Here is a 21,428-nt window from a genome sequence, read left to right as displayed (position 1 = left end):
GTATATGTACCATTGGTCTTTATCTTGATTATCTAAACAGATGAGGGAAAAGAGTTCAAGAGAAATGTAGGAAATAGGCATCTCTCTCTTTGGACAGCAGGGCTTTCCAAAAGCTCTAAGGTTGTGTGTGTTGTTCCACAGGGCCTAGAGGGATAGAAAACCTCCTCAGAGCCAGTGACTGCTCCTGGTGAAAATCAAAGTTTAGGCCAATGCTATCTGGGGACCTCAGGAGAAAAGGAAACAGCCAGGATAGAACAGTTTGATAGGATTTTGTGGGAACCTATAATTGCTTCAGAAATTATTAGGTTGAATTATATAAAATTGCTGATGGTGTTAACCATTTTTGACTGACAAAAATGGTAATTTCATATAATTCAACCTAGTGATTCTAAAATATACTTTTGGATCATAACCCCTTCAAAAGCTAGGGACTGCTATGCTTGATTATGTGTGAGAGTCCCTTTTCTGTAAATCATTTTTTGGTTATAATTATAAGCAGCATGCACACATATTAGGTTCTTACAGACTGTTACTCAGGCAGCATGGCCATTTGGCCACAACTAAAACTAGATAAGTGTTGGTCAGAAGCTGGAACAGCTTCCCCGGGGTCCTACTGCAGCTCAACTTCAATCCCTGAGATCTCCAAACTCTTACTCTAGGCAAACAGTTCTCAACAGGCTACAAAGTCTGGACATGCTGTTGATTGTCTTGGAGGGAAGGAGGATTTTACTGGCATATTGTGGGTGGAGGTTAGGGATGCTGCTAAACATCCTCAATACACAAGACAGGCCCTCATAATGAAGAATTTTCTGGCCCAAAATATCAGTAGTGCCAAAGCTAAGAAACTTGTTCTAGACTGAGCACTAGAGAACTCAAGAAAATGCCTGCAAACTTGTATATCATCCTTTTTAGTGGTATGAAAAGTTTATAAACAGGAGGGCAGAACTAAGAAGAATTAAGTTTGGAGAAGATATAATAGAATAAAATGGATTGCCTAAATATCCTACAGTTGTGAAAATGCCTGTCTGGTGAACATGCTTAGAGAACTTAGACTTGGATAGTTTTAAAAAAGAGTTGGGTCATCAGAGAGTGAGTTTCTGATGGAATGTGACAGTGCCAAATTTTTTCTACTGCTTTAATGAAGGGAAATGAAAACAAGAACAGAGGTTATAGAATAGGATAAGAGGGACATTGCCATACAGAAAGTAAACATTTAAAACTTTACTTATTCCTTTTGAATTGAGTAGTTGATGTGTCTACTACTATGGTTACTAAGGTGGGTACATTTTCGGGTATGAATAGTGGTATAGGTATGAATGGTGGGGAGGGGAAAGTAATATGATAAACTCTTTAATCCTGAATTTTTAAACTTGATAGAGAGAGGTCTAGCCTTTTATTTGGCATAAATTACCTGGGTGACCCAGAAAGTTCTGTAAATATATTTGACTGAGTTGCTCTTAGCTCTGAGAGCTATAAAGATATGTTAAGAGGTGTACTTATAAAGAACTGTTAATAATTGAGTATATGAAGCATTATCTGTGCTATGGGAAAGACAGCTGTATTTTGATTTAGCTTAACTTTTTGAAAAAAAATGTAAGTGGACATGAGTAGTATATAATTTTGTGTTGCTGATTGTGAACACTGAAGTTTTTTAAATCTTAGAAATCACTTTATTCTAGAACTATATTCTGATTAATATTTAAGTTCTCTAGGTAGCTCACCAAGCCTGAAGTGCATTGAAGCCTAGGGCTGAACTACTTGAAGAAACTAATCATTGTTACAGTGTTTTAAGGATTAAAAACATAAAGTTCTATTTGGAGGTGTCAGAAAGATCTTTCCTCTTGACTCCAAACTATGGTGGAACTAGGAACTTGATTCATTTTTCTACCTGTTGGATAGAAGAGAATGGAATGGGTTGGCCTGGTCAAGGATCTCAGCTGTGCAGGGCTTCATAGAAAAAGAAGAGATAGGGCCTGGGGCTTCAGGGGTTGACCTACTGAAAGGTTTGCCTTTCTGCTGCTATCAACTTTTATTTCTAAATTTCTGAACAGTCTTCATTTCTCCCGACAATTTACTTATCAGCAAATGTAGTCTCAGCAACTTCTCCTCAGTGTTTTTAAAGAAGTGAAAAAACAATATTTTTAAAAACTAGTTTTCCCTTTTCTTTTTTCCCCCTAGGAATTAAGGATATTTATGGAGGGGAAGCTTAAATTCAGGTATCCCTCAGTATCTGTGGTGGATTGATTCCAGGACTCCCTGTGGATACCAAATTCCGTGGAAGCTCAAGTGCCTGATACAAAATGTAGTGTTTGCATATAACCTGTGCACATTCTCCTGTATGCTTTAAGTCATCCCTGGATTACTTATAATACCTAACACAATGGGAATGCTATGTAAATAGTTGTTATCCCATATTGGGTTTTTATTTGTATTTTTTTATTGTTGTATTTTGTGTGTGTGTGTGTGTGTGTGTGGTGGTTTTCTTTTCAATTATTTTCCATCTGAATTTGGTTGAATCTGAGGATGTGGACCCTGTGGATACAGAAGGCCAGCTGTATTTTTTTTTCATTTCACTTAGATATTATTTCTTTCTTTTTACTTAAATCCTGCAGTAAAGTGAAATTATGTATTGAGAACTAAAGTTGTATTCCTTGGTACTTCTGAGAGAAAACAGACTTGAATTGTTATTGGATGATTCCTCCTAGGAAATAAGATGAGGGCCATCTTAGATCCAGTCCTGTGATAGCCTTGGAATGAAAAATAGAAAAGAATTTGGGAGACATCTTAGAGATACAGATACAGCAAAGGAGAAAAGTCCCAAATGCCCGCAGCAGCAGTTGCCATTTCTGAACTATTTATTTTTAGGAAACATAAGTTTCACGTGTGTGGGTAGGCAGCTTGATTGGAACAGAAAACTGATGCCTTGTGTCTGCTGTTTGAGTCCCATTTATGAAACACTGCCTTTTTTTTTTTTTATGGCTCAAGAGCACTCTACCAGCAAGTATTGAATATAAGGAGTTAACTAAGGATTAAATAGCTATTCTTTTCTGAGGATAGAGTAGGAAGTGATGGTTTGTGGTTAGAGCATGAGGGTTAGATATTTTTAAAAGACATTCAAGGCTGGTCAATCAGTGTTGGGAGATGGTAAGTTTACCAATATGGTAAATTCTTCTCTAGAGACACCTAAAATACTGTTTTGGAGATAATTTGAATGTAAACTCCTGAAGTTTATTTTTAGTTCATGGTTCTTTGAAAAAGAAAAAAAAAAACCTCAAGGCTGTCATGTAAATAGGACGTGTGTTAATTTACCTGACATACTTGAAGACTAGACGTGGTAATTGATCATTGTGTGGCAGTAGCAGGAAATCAGTAACCCAAGCTGCTCGTATCTTCTAAAATCTCCCTAGCAACGAAGTCAGCAAAGGCCATCCTTCCAGCAATTACTGCCAGCTTAGAGAACTGGCTTGAGATTCTTTGTGGATTGCCCAGAACACCTAGATCTTCTGTTTCAGTAGTGTGTTACAAATGGTCATCTTCCACCACTATAGAATGATCTGTGTTTTTACTTATCCTTTTAAAGTTCTATTCCTATAAATTTCTGATTCTTAAAGCACAGAGTTCTTTTGAGAATCCCATGATAATTTATAAGAAAACAATCAAAAGAGGATAAAATATAAAAGCAATATAGTATTTCAGCTGGCGTGCATGTATTATTTCTACCTCACAGAAAACTGTAGGATAAGGAAATCGAATGACTTGCTTAAAGTCACATTGTTAATGACACAACAAGCTATGCACAAACCCTAAAAGACAAAAATATAAATTTCCCATTTTTGTCTAAATAATTTTCTACTACCCTAGGGATTGACAATATTTGGCACATGGCCAGCTTCCTCCACCATCCCCTTCTGAAGTAATAGTGGTGCTTGGCCCCAGTTTCAGACTCATGCAGGTGGTTGGAAATTTTGCTGGCTCTTGGAGCTCTGTGAGTTCATGGTGTTACATTCATGGTCATTATCTCCTCTACTCCAACTGGTCAGTAGAATCATAATCAGTAATTTATACTGTTCATTCTGAAGTGTTGCTGATGCCTGTACCTCAGACTGGCCTACATTGAGAACATTTTGGGGTATAGCTTGCCAGTGATTCTGAAATGACTGACATAACTCTGAGGGCACCCCCTTATCTGCTCCATAGAAAGTAGAAATCCCTTTGAATGTGTCTCAAACATTGCACAAGGCATGGAGTCTCTTGTAGTTGGGAATGAAGTTAAGGAAGAGAGTGAGAAGTAGGTGGAAGTGGGTGGAAAGAGAAACATGAACTAGATACAAGCACGGCTCACCTACAGTGCTTTTCTTTCCTTTTTCCAGAGAGTGTGCAAGAGGTATTTTGTCCAGTTGTTCCGGGGCTGCAAGCTTATCATTCTTTGTTCCTTTGGTATCTTATGTCTTCCTCCCCACATCAAATCTATCAGCTATTCCTCTTGGCTCTGCCTTTGGAATATCCAGAATCCTACCTTTTGTTTTCCCGCTTCTATCCCATTGCCACACTAATATAGGCTCATTATCAGCACTCACCTGAACTATTAAAATAACCTCTTTTATTTGTCTCCCTGACTCCCCTTTCCCCACCCAGTCTTTGCTCCATATAGCCACAGTAGTAATTCTTCAAAATAAAACTTGGGTCACAATACTCCCCTGACCAAAACCCTCTAGCAGCTTCCCATTACATTTTGAGTGAAATATCAAGTCCCTTCTGTGACCTATAATGCACAGAGTTGTCTGGAACCTGGTCAGTTCTCTGTCTGCCACTCTGTCCCTTGCTTGCTGTTCTCCAGTCGCACTGACGTTCTGGTTCTTTCTTGAATCTCTCAGGCATGCCCTTGCCTTAGGACCTTTGCTTTTGCTGCTTTCCTCTGCTGGAGTGTTCCTTCCCAAGATTACTGAATCGCTGGCTTTCTCACTACATTTAGACCACTTCAAATTTCATTTCTTTGGGGAGGCCTTTTCTGATCACCCTATCTGAAGCAGTATCCTCTATCTATTTATCTTCTTACTTTTTTATTTTTCGTAACATTATCTGTGCTCGACGTTGTATATCTAGTTGTCTGCCTGTTTCCTTCATTAGAATGTGTGCTCCATGAAGGCAGACACTGTCTGTTTTGTTCACTGCTATTATATGTAGATAATAGATAGAACAGTGCCTGGCGCATAGTAGGCACTAAATAAAAATGTGTTAATGAATTAATATATTAATCAACAAAGTATGCCACATTCTTTTTTTTTTTTTTTTTTTTTTTGAGACAGGGTCTTACTCTGTTGCCCAAGTTGGAGTGCAGTGAGGCAATCATAGTTCATTGTAACTTTGAATTACTGGGCTCAAGTGATCTTCCCACCTCAGCCTCCCAGCAGCTAGGACTTTTTGTAGAGATGATGATGTCTATCCATTTTGCCCAGTCTGGTCTCGAACTCCTGGCCTCAAGCAATCATCCTGCCATGGCCAAATCTTTTTTGACATAGGCAGCCAAAGGGTGAATCTAATTACAATTTGTGTGTGTGTGTATGTGTGTTGTGTGTGTGTGTGCGTGTGTGTGTTCCTTCAAGTGTGTCAGGCTCTGTGCTATATACTTTGCTTGCATTACCCAATTTAGTGAAACAGCTCTCAGGTAGGTGCTATTATTATCTCCCTTACGGTAATAAAGAAATGGAGGTTAAGAGAGGCAACTTTGCTCAAGTTCACACATTATTAAATAATATAAGGTAATTGAACTAGGTCTCGTCTGGCTCCAAACTTAACTCAATAACTGTGATATATGCTGCATTTCCTAATTTTGAATCTGCCAAAATCCTATTGGGGAACAAATAGTGTAAGAGAATTTTTGTAGCATATATTTCCACAGAGGACTACAAAAAAATTACAAAGTATATATATTTTCTTCAAGATGAAAGAAGTTACTGAAATAGTTTAGAAACCAGATTACATTAAAGTTCACATGTTAATACAATTATTTATTCAGCTACATCAACTGAAGTAAATAATGTTACATAAAAGTTTACATGTTAATATAAATACACAAGTATTCAGCTATATCAACTGAAGTAAATAATGTATTTTAAAGCTCACATTATCTTTCTATTTAAAGAATTTATTTGAGGAAGGATATCTGTTGTTAAATTCTACAAATAAAATTTATCGTATTAGGCATATTTATAAACTGCTCCCCTTTATCTATCTCTATAAGCTTAGAAGGTGTCTATTCTTTTCTTACTTGCCCTATTCATCCATTATCTACAGTTAGCAAGTAAAGGTTATCACTTCTTATTCTTGTTTTCTCCTCCTTTTTTCTCATTTATGCAGTTCTCAGCACCTCCCCTTCAGGTATCCCTCCCACCTAAACCCTCACTAGATTGTTTCATTTGACAATGGAGATCCCCTCTAGCTCAGTCTTGCCTAGACTTGCACAGTTCACCCAATACCTCTCTTTACCCTCCCTTCTTCTAGGAAGTACATGACATGTCCAATATCCTCTTTAGATTCTTGTTCTGATGATTTCCCTGTCTTTACCATGTCACCTCAGAACTTCTCTATGCAGAATTTATATTTTATAAAATTGTTTCACATTATTAGGACTTCATTCCACATGGGAAAAAGATAGTCCCTTTCTCCATCCCAAAATATAACCCATTAAGTATATGTAACCAACTCACCTGTAACTGAACTTAGGCAAAGGGCTCTTATCCCACAGGAAGACGCTACTACAATTTTGAACAAGCCTTGTGATTTTGAGGAGCAGTGAGATACTCAGAGACAGTTAGAGCTGGAAGATACTTGAGAGGCCATAGGTCTGGTTCCTTTTCTTTGGTGTTTTGTTGTAGCTTGTGTCACTTAGCATGCATTTGGTTGCAAGTAACAGAATACCCCAACTAAGGACTAAACAATAAAATTAAAATTATTTATCTTTTTTTTTTTTTTTTTTTTTGAGACGGAATCTGTCTCTGTTGCCCAGGCTGGAGTGCAGTGCCACTATCTCCACCCACAGCAACCTCTGCCTCCCTGGTTCAAGCGATTCTCCTGCCTCAGCCTCCCAAGTAGCTGGGATTACAGGTGTCACCACTATGCCTGGCTGACTTTTTTGTGTTCTTAGTAGAGACAGGGTTTCACCAGGTTGGCCAGGCTGAGGTCAGGTTTCAAACTCCTGACCTCAAGTGATCGGCCCGCCTCGGCCTCCCAAAGTGCTGGGATTACAGGCGTGAGCCACCACACGTGGCCTACTATCTTTCTTAACAAGAAGTCCCCAGTAAGGGTACTTCCAGGGTTTGATTTGCAGTGAAAACAAAACAAAACAAAATAAAACAGACAAACAAAAAATCATTCAGACCCAGGTGCTTTCTATAACTCCCATCTGCTATCTTCAACTTATAGGTGAAGTCTGTCCTCCTGTTGAGATGGCCATGACGTCACATACATACACAACTATATTCTTGAAGGAGAGGATACATGTTTCCATTCTGTTTCTTATATTACTGGGCTCAAGTGATCTTCCCACCTCAGCCTCCCAGCAGCTAGGACTTTTTGTAGAGATGATGATGTCTATCCATTTTGCCCAGTCTGGTCTCGAACTCCTGGCCTCAAGCAATCATCCTGCCATGGCCAAATCTGTTTATTATGAAAGAAAAAGTTTTCCCAAGTGACCTCAGCAGACTGCTGCTTACATATCTAGCTACATGGGAAGCCTGGATTGCACCTGTCTGGCATTTTGACCTTTCTGATGGGCAGAGAAGGGATGGGGGCAGGATTCTCCTGGCAGAGAAGAGGGAAGGAAATAGCTGTTGGTGAGGTAATGTTAATGTCTGTCATTTGTGCTGAACCCGAGAAGAAAAACGTCTGAATCATCTGTATCACTTTTTCCTATCGTCCAGATAGCAACAATTTTTTCTGTTTACAAATGTTTGCAAGTTTGAACTCTTTGATTGTTGCTAACTAGAAGGGAGGGATCAAGGAAAGGAGGGAGATACAATGGATATTAGTTTGCAGGGGCTACCAAAACATCGTAGACTAGATGCTTATAAACAACAGAAATTTGGTTTTCACAGTTCTGGAGATGGAAAGTCCAGCATAGTCAGGTTTTGGTGAGGGTTCTCTTCTGTACTATACACTGCTGACTTCTCGTTGTGCCCTTACATGGTGGAAAGAATTAGTATGCTCTCTGGGGACTCTCTTATAAGATACTAATCCCATTCATGAGGCCTCTACTCTCATGACATAATCATCTCCCACAGTCTTCCTCTCCTCATACCATTACATTGGGGGTAGATTTCAGCATATGAATTTGGTTGAGGGGACACAAATATTCAGTCCATAACAGAAAGGGAAGAAGGAAGGAATGGGATGTAAATTTAAAAGAATTATAATGAATAATCTTGCATATATATATATATATATATGTGTGTGTATATATATGTGTGTGTGTGTGTGTGTGTATATATATATATATATGTTTGTCCATGTGGCAAATATTCTGAGCTCTTATTATGTGAAAGGAATATTTTTAAATTGCATTTTAGTGTGACCTTGGACTGTGGTCTGTAGTTTCTCATTTCTCTTTGTGGAAGCTCAAGTTTACATGATGATTATAAAATAAAAGAATAGACCGCCACGGTGGCTCATGCCTGTAATCCCAGCACTTTGGGAGGCCAAGGGGAGCGGATCATGAGGTCAGGAGATTGAGACCATTGTGGGTAACACGGTGAAACCCCGTCTCTACTAAAAATACAAAAAAAAATTAGCCGGGCATGGTGGCGGGCGCCTGTAGTGCCAGCTACTCGGGAGGCTGAGGCAGGAAAATGGCGTGAACCAGGGAGGCAGAGCTTGCAGTGAGCCGAGATGAAGCCACTGCACTCCAGCCTGGGCGACATTGTGAAACTCCGTCTCCAAAAAAAAAAGAATGAACAATTTTTATACCCCTTTCTGACATTTGTGCAAAGGAAAATTGCTGTACTAGTGGGGTTTTACAGAGTCATATAATTAAACTTAGGGAGAGATTTTAAAATGGAATAGAGAATACTTTCCTAAATTAGGCTGCTGATAAAAGTATACATAACAATGAAACAGAAAGTAACCCTTTCTAATCTGTTGATTCAATTATGTCTAGTAAGAGTTATTGAAAGAATTGGCCTGTAATATCTACTATTAGTTTTAGTATGAAAGTATTTTAGATTCAGACATATGACAAGCCAGTTATAGCCATCTTTAATTTATTAAGTGTCTTTTATACGTGAAGACCTGTGGTAGGTACTAGGGATCCATAGATACAGATATGGCCCCCTTATTACCTGTTAGACCTTGAGCTTCAGTCAGGGAGAGACCTACATAGACTAATAATGATAATTCTGTGTAAAAAGGACTACTGTAGAGTCATATAGGGTGATAATTACCACAAATCGTAAAATAGTTAATATTATCCTTATTTCTAGGTGCAAAAAAATGGAGCTGCAGAGTGGTCAAATTAACTTGTCCGTAAGTTGCAGAGTGAGATTGTGAACTAGGCCTCTTGCCCCCAGTCCAGTGTCCTTTGCCTTACTTGCAGGGAAGAGAAAATCAAAGTCTCTCTTCTATTTGAAGAGAATATTAGAAAACACTTCACGGAGAATATAGTATTTGAGATTGATCTTGAGAGATGAGCTCTCAATAGTGTGAAGGCAGAGACGTTCTGGGCAATGAGAATAGAATGTAAAGGTATCATAATAATTTTGCTGGCACAATTTGTAGCAGAGAAAAGATTAGTGAGGTAGCTGAGTCTTCTAATGAGAGGCCGTATATTCAAAATATAAGGTATAAAGTATATACTTCAGGTATTTATATTTTATTAAATGGAGAGCAGGAGGCCCCAGGGGGGGTTTGGGCAGGTGACAGCTATGATCAGAAGGGCACACATGGGTAGTTAATTTTTCACAAATGTACTAGTTGTGCTAGAGATGACTCAGAGAAGAGTTTGTAGATCAGTCCAAGCAACAGATAACAAGGGCCCTGTCATAAAGAGCTATGTTTTCCTAGGATTTAAGTGATTGACAATCTCATATAGTAGTGGGAAAGGAAGTAGGTGACCACAAATTTGAGAACTATTTAGATTTGTTGCTATTTTCTTGTTTTAGTGAACAATTATTTATAACTCCTGAAAGTTAAAGTTGTCTTTATACTTATACCTATTTCCTTCATTCTCTTGTTTATGATATATCTCACCTTACAGAGATTTTCTGAGATTAATTTCAATTGTTTCAAACTACCAAAAAGAGAGACTAATACTTTGTGGCAAGAAGGGGTAACAAGTAGCAGAGTGAGATTATCTTTATTTTCACTCATGCCTGAGACAACCAAAACACTGGGCAAAAGCATATTAAATAAATGTTGTCAGTATATTGAATACTAGACAAAGTAAAACTGAATTTATCACAAATAACATGATTATTCATGCAGAAAATATGATGGACTCTACCAAAAAGAACTGATAAGCAAGTTTAGCAGAGTTTCAGAATACAAGATCAAGATACAGAAATCAATTATATTTCTCAATATTGGCGAGAACATTTGGATATTGAAAAATAAATATCACCATATCTTGAAGAAATATAAAACATTAGGAATGTATCTGGCAAAATATGTGTAATACTAATATACTGCAAAGAACAAAACATTGCTGAGAGGAATTAAAGACCAAAATAAATAGACCATGTACATGGATTGTAAAACTCAATGTTGTTAAGATGCCAGTTTACCCCAAATTAATCTATAGAATCAACATATTCCCAATCAAAATCCCAGAAGCCTTTTTTGTTGTTGTTAAAGTTGATAAGCTCAGTCTAAAAGTCATACAGAAGCACAAAGGACCTAAAAGAGCCAAAAACCATTTTGAAAAAAATATAATAAACTTGGAGGGCTAACACTACCTGATTTTATGAATTATGATAAATTTATAGTAATCAAGATAGTGTGGTATTGGTATACAGACAGACAGATAGGTAAACAGAACAGAATAAAGAGTCCTAAAAGAGACTCAAAGATGTGTGGTCCATTTATTTTTGACAAAGACACAAAGACAATTCAGTGGAGAAAGAATAGTTTTTTTTTTTTTTTTCCAGCAAATGGCTTTAGAACAATTTGACATCCATATGCAGAAAAATAAAACATCCATACCTCATACCATTTATAAAAACTAACAATGTATTATTGACCTAAGTGTACATACAACCCTAAAACTATAAAATGTGTAGAAGAAACATAGAAAATCTTTGTGACCTTGGATTAAGCAAAGATTTCTTAGATATGACTCCAAAAGTATAGTCCATAAAAGAAAGCCTCCATAAATAGGACTTCATCATAATTTAAAGTTTCTGTTCTTTCAAAGACACTGTTAAGAAAATGGAAAGAGAAGCCATAGACTTAGAGGAAATATTTGCAAGTCACATATATGATAGAGGACTTGATACAGAATAACTCAATAATAAAATAATTCAGTAAAAATAGGAAAAGAATGTATACCAATGGCAAACAAACAAATGAAAAGTTCATGACATAAATGTTTAACACTGTTATAGTCATTAGGGAAATGCAAAGAAAAACCACCGAGAGATACCACAACATACCTGTTAGAATAGAGTAGAAAAAAAAAAAAAAAAAGACCATATCAAGTCTTGACAGGGATGTAGAGCAACTAGAATGCTCATACACTGCTGGTGGTAATGTAACATAGTAGAAATGCCATCAGGAAAGAAAGTAGTTCCCTAAAATTAAATATTTGAACTTGGGACGATATATATGGAGTATTTTTGGTAGTTTGAAAAACAGCTTTCTGAAAGCAGTTCCCTAAAATTAAATGTTTACTTAAAAATGACTCAACTATTCTACTTCTAGAAAATTACCCAAGAGAAATGAAGGCATATGTCCATATAAATAGATACATGTAAATGTTCATAGCAGCTTTATTTGTAATTGCCAAACACTGGAATCACCTTTAATTCATCAACAGGTTCATCAATAGGTGAATGAATAAATAATTTTTGTATGTTCATATAATGGAATATACCTCCAGAATAAAAAGGAATGAATTATTGATATATTCAATAACATGGCTAAATCTCAAAATAATTAGCTAACTGAAAGAATCCAGTCATTCCCTCTCAAGAAAAAAGTTTTATTCCCTTCACATAAAATTTAGAATATGCAAATTTATTTATATTGACTGAAAGCAAATTGATGGTTGCTAAGGAACAGCAGGAGAAGAGAAAAAGGAATTTTTAAAGGATATGGGGAGACTGTTAGAGGTGATGGATATGTTAATTATCTTATTTTTGGTGATAGTTTTATGAATGTATAGATTTGTCAAAACTTATCAAATAGTACACTTTACATATGTGCAATTCTACTGTCAACTATACTTCAATAAAGCTGTTTTATAAACTACCAAAAAGATACCAGATACATCTTCCCAAGTTCAAATAAAACTTAGAGTTCTAAGAAACTGATACATGACCTGTACATAGCATTTAGATCTCACAATTTTATAGAATTATTTTCTGTATGTTTATATCTATACTTTGTTTTTTAAATTCTTTAAATGAAAATTATCTTTTTGGTGAGAGAGTAGAGCAGTAGAAACTTATATAATAACTACTTATGAGAGTATTTGGAGCAATCAATATGGAAAAAACTTTCACGTTAAATATGTGCATACCCTACAACCTAGCAATTCTCTTTCTAGGTATACAGAAGGCCTTGACCTATGATGGTTCGACCTCTGACTTTTCAACTTTACAATGGTGTGAAACAATTTTGTTTTTGATGTTCAGTACAGTATTCAATAAATTACATGACATATTCAACACTTTATTATAAAATAGGCTTTGTGTTTGATGACTTTGCCCAACTATAGGCTAACGTCAGTGTTCTGAGCACATTTAAGGTAGGCTAAGCCATGATGTCCAGTAAGATCGGTGTGTTAAGTGCTTTTTCAACTTAATAATATTTTTAACTCACGGTGAGTGTATAAGATGTTACCCACAATAAGTCAAGGAGTATCTGTAGATGAAGAATAGTTGCTCTCAAACTGGTCTCAAGACTCTTTTGTGCTCTTAAATTACTAAGGAACTGAAAAAGCTTTTGTGTATGTGAGATATTTACTATATTAAAAATTACAACTGGGACAATTTTTAAAAATTCACTTTTAAATAACAATAATAAATCTGTTAACATGTTACATATAAACATGTTAATACAAATAATACTTTTAGGGGAAATGATTGTTTTAAAAAAACAGTGAAAAGAGTATTATCATTTTACATTTTTATAAATCTTTTTGATTTCTTACTCAATAAAAGATGAGCATTTATATCTGTTTCTGTAATCAATCTGTTTGGTAACATTATTTTAGTAAGAGTATGTGAAGAAAACTTGGCCTCATAAAGATATTCAGTTAGAAAAAATGAGGACCATTTTAATAACCTTTTCAGAAAATTGTGAATATTCTTTTGATACTACACTACAATTCTCCAAGTTGTAGTTTCTTAAGTTTAAATTGCAACGTTGACTCTGAAACTGTATCAGTGAATTTTTTTTACTTTCTGTTACATTAAAATGCATTGGTCTATATCATACTTTGAATAGATTTTTTTACTCATGCATTATTTTGTAATGTTACGCACTAGTCACTTGGAAAATATTGGTTCACTGAGTTATTTACACCTTCCAAATGTTAACTCATTTGATTATTTTAGCTAAAGTGTGTCTTTTATACTTTTGTCTCAACAATTATTGTACACAATGCTCTGCAAAGTGCTGTACATGAAACAGACATTATCACTTTTAAGGAGCTGTGGCATGGTAGAAGTTATGACAAATATACATCTATTCTGAACACCCAGCAGGAACAGTGTGCCTCAAGTTTTAAAGCACAGGAAGGCCACATGGGACTGCATTTGAAAGGGACCAGGAAAAGTTCAATAAAGGAAAATATTGAGAGAAGAGTGTTGATGGAAAGGGGATGATGACAGAAATTTAAAATCAGTGTAAATTAAGAAATAAGCCTGCCTTGATCTACTTGTAATTCAGAACAATTATTGATATCCTTTAGTCTAAGGAGTTTATAGATATTTTTCAGTGATGGAATATCAATTTTTAAAAACATTTATTTTGAAGAGAAATGCAATGCATAAAATGTATAGTTTAATGATTACCAAGTGTGGATTTGGAGTAAGAAGAATACATGTGCATTTTTGTTGCAAGTGCATGTTTGTTGCATGGGATTGCCTAGGAAATGGGTATCACATGCAGGTCTCTGCAAGATAAGTGTGGACTGTAACAGAAGTCATGCAGTGTCTGCTGTCCTGAAGAGGTCATCCTGTACTGTTGGAAGTACTTAAGTCTGTACTGTCCGGCTGTGGCTTAGCTTCTGTTGCTTAGCACATGATCTTTGGTTGTCCCAGCTAACTCTTGACAGCATTAACTGCTTTTCTGAATGCTGGGCACTCCCTGTTGGCCAGTAGATAATTAAAAAAAAAAAAAATACACCTGTACTCCGGTGGCTCACGCCTGTAATCCCAGCGCTTTGGGAGGCCGAGGCGGGCAGATCACGAGGTCAGAAGATCAAGACCATCCTGGCTAACACGGTGAAACCCTGTCTCTACTAAAGATACAAAAAATTAGCTGGGCGTGGTGGTGGGCACATGTAGTCCTAGGTACTCGGAAGGCTGAGGCAGGAGAATGGCATGAACCCGGGAGGCAGAGCTTGCAGTGAGCGGAGATCGCCCCACTGCACTCCAGCCTGGGTGACAGAGTGAGACTCTGTCTCAAAAAAAAAAAGAAAGAAAATACACCTGGACTCATACTAATAATATGTAGATGTGAACAGTGAATATATTATAAAGGTTTACTCTCGTATAAACTCAGGTCAAATTATAGTAATTTAATGTATGCATGTTCTACAAAAGCTTACATGTATATAGAATTCTTTTCTCTTTTAATATTTGACCTCATTCTGCCACTCATATGAAAAGTGTATTTACTATCACCTTTCAAAGTTCAAATCCAAATGAGATATACTTTTAGCTATTAAGTTTGAAGAGTACATTTATGTTATTGCCTTCAAATGGCATATCGAATAAATGCCCACATTTGAGACATTGTGCTTATAACAGTAACAAAGAAGATTAAATATATGAGGCTTAGCCTTCCTGGAGTTTATAATTTTAAAAATGGCATAAGTACCAGCAAACAAGTAAATTCAGAAGAGAGTACAGAATAAAATTAAGAAGCAAAATATACTCGAGAATAAATAAATATATTGGGTAAATAATATATGTACATGTCCATGGGTAAAATATTACAGTTTAATTTTTTAAAATTTTGTTATCAGCTATTATCAAAGTACTTTTGAGGTCATATTTTAGTAAACAGGTTTATATGTTCCAAGTTTGGAATGAATTTTTGTATGTAATTGTTAATATCATTGATTAATATCTTCTATTTTCGTAGATTTGATCCAGGCTACCAACGAGACCAATGTTAATATTCCTCAGATGGCCGACACTCTCTTTGAGCGGGCAACAAACAGTAGCTGGGTGGTTGTGTTTAAGGCTTTAGTGACAACACATCATCTCATGGTGCATGGAAATGAGGTAAACTAAGTAAACTTTTCTCTTTTTTTGATGGAGGAAGGAGGCTTTTAGGAAGAGCATGGTGATGATTTAAGGCTCTTTGAATTTTCACTAATTCGGAGAAAAAGAAAAGGAAATACACAGTTCCAGATCATCTAGAATACAAGTTTAATCTTCTCCTTAGTTATTTAACAAAAAATAAACTTTGAGCTAGACATTGTCTTAGAGATATGAGGTATAGGTATAGGTATACCTCAGAGATATTGCGGGTTTGATTCCAGACCACTGCAAAAAAAACCTTATATTGCAATAAAGTGAGTCACACAAATGTTTTGGTTTCCCAGTGCATGTAAAAGTTACATTTACACTTATACTGTACTCTATTTAAGTGTACAATAGTATTATGTCTAAAAAAGTACATGTCTTAATTTTAAAATCCTTTATTGCTAAAAAAATGATGATCAAATGATCATCGGAGCCTTCAGTGAGTTGTAATCTTTACTGCTAGAAAGTCTTGCCCTGATGTTGATGGCTGCTGACTGATTAGGATGGTGGTTGCTGAAGGTTGAAGTAACTGCAGAAATTTCTTAAAATAAGACAATAGTGAAGTTTGCCACATCAATTGACTCTTCCTTCTACAAAAGATTTCCCTGTAGCATTCAATGCTCTTTGATAGCATTTTATCTACAGCAGAACTTCTTTCAAAATTGGAGTTAATCTCTCAAACCTTGCTACTGCTTTATCAGCTGTTTATGTAATTTCTATACCCTTTGTTGTTATTTCAACAATGTTCACAGTATCTTTACCAGGAGAAGATTTTATTTCAAGAAACCACTTTCTTTCTCATCCATAAGAAGCAACTCCTCATCCATTCAAATTTTATCAAGAGATTATAGCAATTCAGTCCCATCTTCAGGCTCTATGTCTAATTCTAGTTATCTTGCTGTTTTCCCACACATCTGCAGTTACTTCCTCTACTGGTCTTGAATCCCTCAAAGTCATCCATAGGGGCTGAAATGCTCTTCTTCCAGATTCCTGCTAATGTTGGTATCTGTATGTCCTCCCATGAATCACAAATGTTTTAATGGCATCTAGAATGGTGAATCTTTTCTAGAAGGTTTTCAATTTACTTTGCTGACATCCATCAGAGGAATCGCTATCTATAGTAGCTATAGCCTTACAAAATGCATTTCTTAAATAACAAGACTTGAAAGTAAAAATTACTCCTTGATCCATGGGCTGCACAATGAGCATTGTGTTAGCAGTCATGAAAACAACATGCATCTCTCTATACATCTCCATCAGAGCTCTTATGGTGACAAGGTGCATGTCAATGAGCAGTAATATTTTGAAAGGAATCTTTTTTTTCTGAGCAGTAAGTCTCAACAGTGGGCTTCGAATATTCAGTAAACCATTCTGTAAACAGATGTACTGTCATCCAGGCTTTGTTGTTCCATTTATAGAGCGTGGGCAGAGTAGGTTTAGTGTAATTCTTAAGGGCCCTAGATTTTCAGAATGGTAAATCAGCATTGACCTCCACTTCATGTCATCAGCTGCATTAGCCCCTAACAAGAGAGTCAGGCTGTCTTTTGAAGTTTTGAAGTCAGGTACTATATTCTCCTTTCTAGATAAGAAAGTTCTAGATGGCGTCTTCTTCCAATAGAAGGCTGCTTTGCCTACATTGAAAATCTGTTTTGTGTAGCCACCTTCATAAATTATGTCAGCTAGATCTTCTGGATAACTTGCTGCAGCTTCTTCATTAGCACTTCCTGCTTCACCTTGTACTTTTATATTGTGGAGATGACTTCTTTGCTTAAACCTCATGAACTAACCTCTGCTAGCATCAACTTTTATTCTGCAGTTTCCTCACCTTTCTCAGCCTTCCTAGAATTGAAAAAAAGTTGGGGCCTTGCTCTGAATTAAGCTTTGGCTTAAGGGAATGTTGTAGCTGGTTTGATCTTTTATCCAGACCACTCAAACATTCTCCATATCAACAAGAAAGCTATTTCACTTTCTTATCATTTGTGTGTCCACTAAAGTAGCACTTTTAATTTTCTTCAAGACTTCTCCTTTATATTTACAACTTGACTAACTGGCATAGGAGAGCTAGCTTTTGGCCTTTCTCAGCTTTCGACATGCCACTCTCACTAAGCTTAATCACTTCTAGCTCTTGACTTAAAGTGAGAGTGTGACTCTTCCTTTCACTTGAATATCTAGAGATCATTGTAGGGTTATTAGTTGGCTTAATTTCAATATTGTTGTGTCTCAGGGAATAAGGAGGCCCGAGGAGAGGGAGAAAGTCAGGGAAACAACCAGCGGTGGTGCAGTCAGAACATACGCAACATTTACTGATTAAGTTTGCCATTATTTATGGGCACAGTTCGTGGCACCTCAAAACAATTACATTAGTAACACCAAAGATCACTGATGACAGATCACCAAAACAGATATAATAATAAAGAAAAAGTTTGAAATATTGTGAGAATTACCAAAATGTGACACAAAGTGAGCACTGATAGACTGGCTTATCCCTGGGTTGCCACAAATCTTCAATTTGCAAAAAGTGCAATAAAAATAAAGCTCAATAAAATGAGATATGCCTGTATTAAAATTATAGGTTCAAGAAATGGATATACCATGTAAACCTATTTTTAAGCAAAAATGTTAGAAGAAAGAACAATAGAATTATTTTTCCCATAGGAATGATTCCTTTGAATCTTTGAGTGAAAATTGCATTCATAAGATGTTTATTTTGGAAAACACTGATAAAATTAAAATTACCAATTTTATGTAGGATGTCTACTGAATCCTAATAAATTGCAGTATTTCCATTATGTGCAGAAATGAAAGATCATACAATTTAATTCTAATTCACAAAGCTTTTTTTCCTTTCAGAGACATTCAGCATTCTAGGAAACTTTATAACTGAGCAAAAGAGATCACAATGAGAATTTGTCAAAAAAAAAAAATCCCTTTAGTATCAGAAATTGTTTAAAGGTATGATTTAAGCATATGTATATTTAATTCTAATTTTTGTTTTTCAGAGATTTATTCAGTATTTGGCTTCCAGAAATACACTGTTCAATCTCAGCAATTTTTTGGACAAAAGTGGATCCCATGGTGAGAATATTTGTATTTTATAATCTTTTGCCAATGCTTTGATTTTTGAAGTGAAACTATTAATCCAAAATCATTGCAACTGATAGCTTCATTGAATATTTAAGAATGTAAAAATAATTACATTTAAATATAGCTTTAAAATATTTAATTATAGACAACTCAGCATATAAAATATATATTAAGTTTATTTTGGGGATTTTTACCACGTTTACCTTAAAAAGTAACAGTGGGTGTGCTAGACCCACAGTTGTTTTTTATGAAGGTACAGGAGACAATGAAATAAACGATGCCTTCTCAATTAAAAAAAGTGATTCCATGGCCGGGCGCGGTGGCTCAAGCCTGTAATCCCAGCACTTTGGGAGGCCGAGACGGGCGGATCACGAGGTCAGGAGATCGAGACCATCCCAACATGGGCTAACATGGTGAAACCCCGTCTCCACTAAAAAATACAAAAAACTAGCCGGGCGAGGTGGCGGGCGCCTGTAGTCCCAGCTAGTCGGGAGGCTGAGGCAGGAGAATGGCGTGAACCCGGGAGGCGGAGCTTGCAGTGAGCTGAGATCCGGCCACTGCACTCCAGCCTGGGCGACAGAGTGAGACTCCGTCTCAAAAAAAAAAAAAAAGTGATTCCAGTCTTAAATTTTTTGTGTGGATTAATAGGGTTTGAACTGCATTCATTTGCTCATTGATCATATTCACTGTTTATCTGTTATGTGTAAAGAAAGCACATCAAGCAAATGGAACATTATCAGATGGCTGCATGAATTAAGTCTGAAACTGGCTATTATTTGAAAGATGAACAAAAATTCAAGGAAAATTTAAAAACATATTAGGTACTGGAATGGTGGAATAAGTAATTGAATCATCCCGGAATGCCTCATGTCAAAAGTTTTTTGCCTAGAAGCAGGATTTTAAATGGGGTCTGACACAGTTATTGACCCTATCCTAGGACTATTACCATTTAGAGAGTTTAAAAAAAATAGTAGTATGCAAAGCACAGTTGAAGGTGTTTTATTAATTAGTTTTATTTCTTCTTTCCACTCCCCCAGGTTATGATATGTCTACCTTCATAAGGCGCTATAGTAGATATTTGAATGAAAAGGCTTTTTCTTACAGACAGATGGCCTTTGATTTTGCCAGGGTGAAGAAAGGGTATGTTTTTGTCTTTCTTATATTTATTAGAGGAGAATAAGTCCTTGAGGCATACTTGATTTATTTTAACTAAGCTTAAATGCCAGCTAATTTTCTTGAAGGCCCAGTTTACAATAACCTAAAAAAAGAAACTCAATAAATAATATTGTAGAAGTTAGCCTTGAAGTTGTAATATGCATTATTTTATTTATATCTTCATGCAGAAAAATCTGATTTGCTTCTCAGTTTATATTCTATCACATTTTTTTCTTCTCTCTAACCCCAGGACAAATTATATAACATTTTATTTGTTAAAATTAACTCAAAATTTTTAAACATGTATGTACCTTCAAATAATTTACGAAGGAGGGAATTAAGACAAGATTCACTTAAAAGTATAGTGACTGTAGGTGACAATAGCAATTTGACCTGGCACAGTGATACCTGTAATCCCAGTACTTTGGGAGGCCAACCTGGGAGGATCATTTGAGCTCAGGAGTTAAAGAACAGCCTGGGCAATGTAGGAGTTAAAGACCAGCCTGGGCAATGTAGTGGGACTTTCTCTCTATTAAAAATCAAACAAAGTAGTCAGGTGTGGTGGTGCATGCCTGTAGTCCCAGCTGCTTGGGAGGCTAAGGCAGGAGGATTGCTTGATCCCAGGAGACTGAGGCTACAGTGAGCTACGTTCGTGCCACTGCAGTCTACCTCGGCAACCCTGTCTCTAAGACCCTGTGTCTAAAAAAAAAAAAAAAAAAACAACAACAAAAGATGGAAAATAGACAATAGCTATATGAATGTTTTTTTTGATTGAGGTGAATCTGAACTTTGATCTGTTTTTGAGGGATAGTATCATCCTAGAAAACACGTACATAAACACACACATGCACACACCATAATCAAACTAGTTGTTGATACTACCAATAAAGAAAACCTCATTGAAACAGAAACACTTGAATTTTGTCTATAATTACCGTTTATTTCCCTCTAAATAGATGTATAAATCTAGTCAGAAGCATTCAGCCACATATTTGTGCATATCTTATATCTGTTCCTTATTTGAAATAATGCAAGGTACTAGAGCAGCTTTAATATTTTTAGTCTCAAGAATCCACACAAAAAGATGTAACTTTATTTTTGCAATGGCTAACCTAACCTTAGTTTTGGGCTACTTTTTTTTTACCATGGTGGTGAAAAACATCAACTTGCATATTGAAAATAATTTATTGTAGATGAATACTTTATAATAGTAGGTGTTTTCCTTCACCCTCTTCTCACGAGAGATGATTCTAGTTCATATGCCTTCCTCTAACTTCTTACATGGCACCGTGCAACCATTGCTGATGTTCCCAGCTGCACTGTGACCTCTGCAATAGGTCCATGGCCTTCCTAGAACTTCTGCCCCCCTGTATGAACATATGTGGACACTTCGGGTTGCTTTCTCCACTGTTGGTCTGGGAGAGACCCTGAAAGTTGTACTGCTGCTTCTCAACCATCACCATCACTGGATACAAGGGCTTGCTAAGAGACCTGAAGGTG

At 36.3% G+C, this 21,428-nt stretch overlaps 1 protein-coding gene across 1 annotated transcript in view; it reads left to right on the top strand.

The window, feature by feature from the left end:
- The window catches only part of SNAP91 (synaptosome associated protein 91), a 174,399-nt gene that overhangs the window by 27,333 nt on the left and 125,638 nt on the right, over positions 1 to 21,428 (top strand). Inside the window, exons 3-5 of the mRNA XM_025382349.1 lie at positions 15,523 to 15,665; positions 18,689 to 18,764; positions 19,811 to 19,913. Coding sequence (XP_025238134.1) covers positions 15,523 to 15,665; positions 18,689 to 18,764; positions 19,811 to 19,913 — 322 coding nt within the window. The remainder of the gene's footprint in view (positions 1 to 15,522; positions 15,666 to 18,688; positions 18,765 to 19,810; positions 19,914 to 21,428) is intronic.

The sequence above is a fragment of the Theropithecus gelada genome, chromosome 4 (genome assembly GCF_003255815.1).
Source record: "Theropithecus gelada isolate Dixy chromosome 4, Tgel_1.0, whole genome shotgun sequence".
Taxonomy (NCBI): Eukaryota; Metazoa; Chordata; class Mammalia; order Primates; family Cercopithecidae; genus Theropithecus; species Theropithecus gelada.
This window is presented reverse-complemented; position numbering and strand designations above follow the sequence as displayed.